The sequence below is a fragment of the Pteropus vampyrus genome, unplaced genomic scaffold (assembly GCF_000151845.1).
Source record: "Pteropus vampyrus isolate Shadow unplaced genomic scaffold, Pvam_2.0 Scaffold454, whole genome shotgun sequence".
Taxonomy (NCBI): domain Eukaryota; kingdom Metazoa; phylum Chordata; class Mammalia; order Chiroptera; family Pteropodidae; genus Pteropus; species Pteropus vampyrus.
Window position 1 is genome coordinate 216,336 of NW_011889235.1, and position 3,141 is coordinate 219,476.

General features: G+C 54.3%; 1 protein-coding gene across 1 annotated transcript in view; it reads left to right on the forward strand.

The window, feature by feature from the left end:
• Positions 1–1,926, forward strand: part of HTRA1 (HtrA serine peptidase 1) — a 27,073-nt gene extending 25,147 nt beyond the window's left edge. The window contains exon 9 of the mRNA XM_011381892.2: positions 1,210–1,926. Within this exon, the coding sequence (XP_011380194.1) occupies positions 1,210–1,378 (169 nt within the window). The 3' untranslated portion in view covers positions 1,379–1,926. The remainder of the gene's footprint in view (positions 1–1,209) is intronic.
• The last annotated feature ends 1,215 nt before the right edge of the window (positions 1,927–3,141 follow it).

A 3,141-nucleotide genomic window follows, 5' to 3' on the forward strand; every position in this document is an offset into this window, starting at 1 on the left:
GGGGGCCATGTCCTTTTCACATCAGCTCTGGTGATTGTGAGGACACTGGACAGACGGTCGGATGTCCTCGGTCGGTCCTGCCGGTCATGTCTTCTGACCCGGTTCAGCTCAGGACTCACCAGCAAAAGGGAGTCCTCGCTTCACCAAGGGTGGTCAGAGGGAAGAGCAGTATCGGCCTCATCGTGGGTCCCTGTAACAGGCCAGGCTGGGGAAAGGGGGTTTAAGGAGCAGAGTCCCCGAGACCCTGGGCAGTGGTCCCATCCTAGGCTGCAGGACGCATCTCCTCCTCTCTGATTACGTCTGTTATCAGTCAGGCCATCCCTGTCCACACCTCCAGAAAAGTAACCAGGTAACATCAAAGCAACACGAACAGAAGTAGCTCAGCCAACAGTAAGGGCTCGTGACCTGTACTGACATGGTGTCCAGAGAGAGTGCGAGGCCAGGGCCAGCGGACTCTTCCCTGGGGGTCGGGCCTGGCGGGTGGCCTGGTTTTGTACCCACCTGTGGGCTGAGAATGGACTTTGTGTTTTAAAATCTTTGAAAAAAATTGAAAATAAGAATAGCATTTTGTGACATGTGAAAATCGCGTGGAATTCGAGCACGAGCATCCATAAGGGAAGACCGACTCGAACACGGCCTCATCCGGCAGCCGCATGTAGCTTATGGTGGCTTTTGGGCTGAGTACAGTGGCCTGCAAAGTCCAAAATGCTTTCTCTCTGGCCCTTGACAGAAGTTAGCTGGCCTCTGTGCTAGACCACTAAGGACCACGATAGCGTATATGTAGGAGCTAAAGTTATAGCAACAATAACACAGAAGAAATGTCATGTAGCAGAACCATTCCGCTCACCCCGTGGGAACCATTCTCTGAGCTGTGACACCATCACAAGAAAGTCGGCCTTGGCCATGGTCGTGGAACCTGGTAGGCGGTACGTGGTACATCCTTGCCTCCTTTGTGGCCAGTCTGTCATCCATCACACAGTGCCGGTAGGCATTTCTGCAATGGACATGATTGACGGTTTGGCCTAAAAATCTCAAAAGGAAATACTGTGATCTAGTAGTGGTCGAAGCTGTTGTCACGTAAGTTAGCCGTCACCGTGCCCTGTTTGCTCTGGGCTTTTCGGTTCCAGACGGTGCCTGGGTCAGCGTGGAGCTGCTCCTGGCAGGCCGTCCAGGAGGAAGCATTACAGTTCGTTTCTCTCTGTGTTGCAGTGGCGGACTCAAGGAAAATGACGTCATAATCAGCATCAACGGACAGTCGGTGGTCTCCGCCAATGACGTCAGCGACGTCATTAAAAAGGAAAGCACCCTGAACATGGTCGTCCGCAGGGGCAACGAGGACACCATGATTACGGTGATTCCCGAGGAAATCGACCCGTAGGCGGAGGCACGAGCTGGACTTCACGATTCCCTTCGGAGACGCTCCAGTGGACGGTGCACGATGACTCTGGGCTGGTGGCATGGGACACCCGCGACTTTGGACCACCGTGTTGCTTGTTCAGCAGAAATACCCTGGCCAACAGACTCCTCCTTGATAGTTTGCAGGCAAAACAAATGTACCGATATAGACCCACAGGCAGAGACTTGCCCTCCTGTACCGTGCGTATGCTGTGTGCTTTTCCTTGCCAGCTTGGACTGTTCCTGCTTAGACAGTCAGTATTCGTCTCCTTTACCTGAGTCATCATCCTAGTCCTACAAGGCAGTCGATGTAACACTTAGATGAGAGGAAGTTCCCACGGGAGCTGGAATGGCCCCGGGCGTGTGCGTGCTTTCCTCCGAGTCAGCACCCAGAGGAGGTAGATGCCGAGACGACGGGAGGGTGGACGCTGGCTTCCAGAACAGCCAAAGTCGCCTCTTTTGGGGATCTCCTCAGAACTGGGAGCACAATGACTTCGAGTTTGAGCTATTAAAATACTTCTTCATACTTTGCTTTCTGGCGTGCTGCTTTTTCTTTTCGGGGAGCAGCCGGTCCCAGTTCCTTTGAGGTGGTTATAGTGTCACTGGGCTCCGCAGGGTGGACTTGGTCTCACCAGTTATTTCAGAAGCATCCCGTGGGGTTGACCAGCACTATGGACAACTGCGCCTGGCCACCCTGGCTTCGTAAAGCTGGATTCGAGGACAGTTGCTTTTGCATCTGGAGCTTTTCAAACCAAAAAGAGCCTGTCAACCTCATATATCATGCAGTCAGTGAACCAGGGTTTTCTGGTCTCCTGCTCTGGGCCGGCACAGGGCTGAGTGTCAAGGGGTGAATGCAGAGCAGGACGGACCCAGCTGCTTTCTCCCCAGAGTGAGTCGAGAAACCAGGTCTCTTTCTGAAAGGGAGACAGTTCAGGAGACCAGGCTGCGAGCCTCAAACTATCTTGTCCACGGTCTCCAGAAAGCACAGGCTGAAGCTGATTCCAATTGTCCTGGGCTCTGAAGAACCAGACGTTAAGCCCTGGGGGATGTAGAGCAGGGCTCCCCTTGAAGTGTCCTCCGACAGGACAAGCCTTAGGCAGCTGTAGGCACCTCTGTCTTCATGAAAATTTCCAGGAGTTTGGGAAGCTGGACCCAAGAAGCCTGTTGCAAAACTTTAGCTTGGACGTTTGCATGGCCTGAGTCCTCATGCGCACACCAAAGAGGGGGCTGGTCACAGCAAGAGCCAGGAGTCAAAGGTGCTCCCAGTGTTAACAGTCCAAAGGGGACCTTGGAATGGATGGAGCTTCAAGTCTCCAGACCGAGAGCTTAATTCTTTCTCGATCGCTAGAATTGCTAAGATCAATTTAGAACAGGAGCGGCCGTGGAAGGCCCAAGTGAAATGTGGGAGCAATCCAATTAGGCAGAGCCCTGGTCAGTGTTGACACGAGGCAGCTGAGCCGCCTGCAACCCCGGTGCATCCCTTTGCTCTGCGCCCCAATGGCCTTGCTGAGTCAGGCAGGAGCCGGTAAGTGCTTTCTCTCTGGGCCTGGGGTTGGATTCCCTCCCTCTACACTGAAGGTGATGACTCAGAGAGTGGCCTGTGGCTTCGGGGCTTCTTCCTCTGCTGATCTGCCCGTGGGCCTGCTCCTCCGGGTGGTCCCAGAGCTGAGGTGCTTCCACAGGTGGGGAGGACTTGCTAGGTGGCGTTGAGGTCAGAGGCCAGCCCCGGCCAGAGCCCATCTCTCT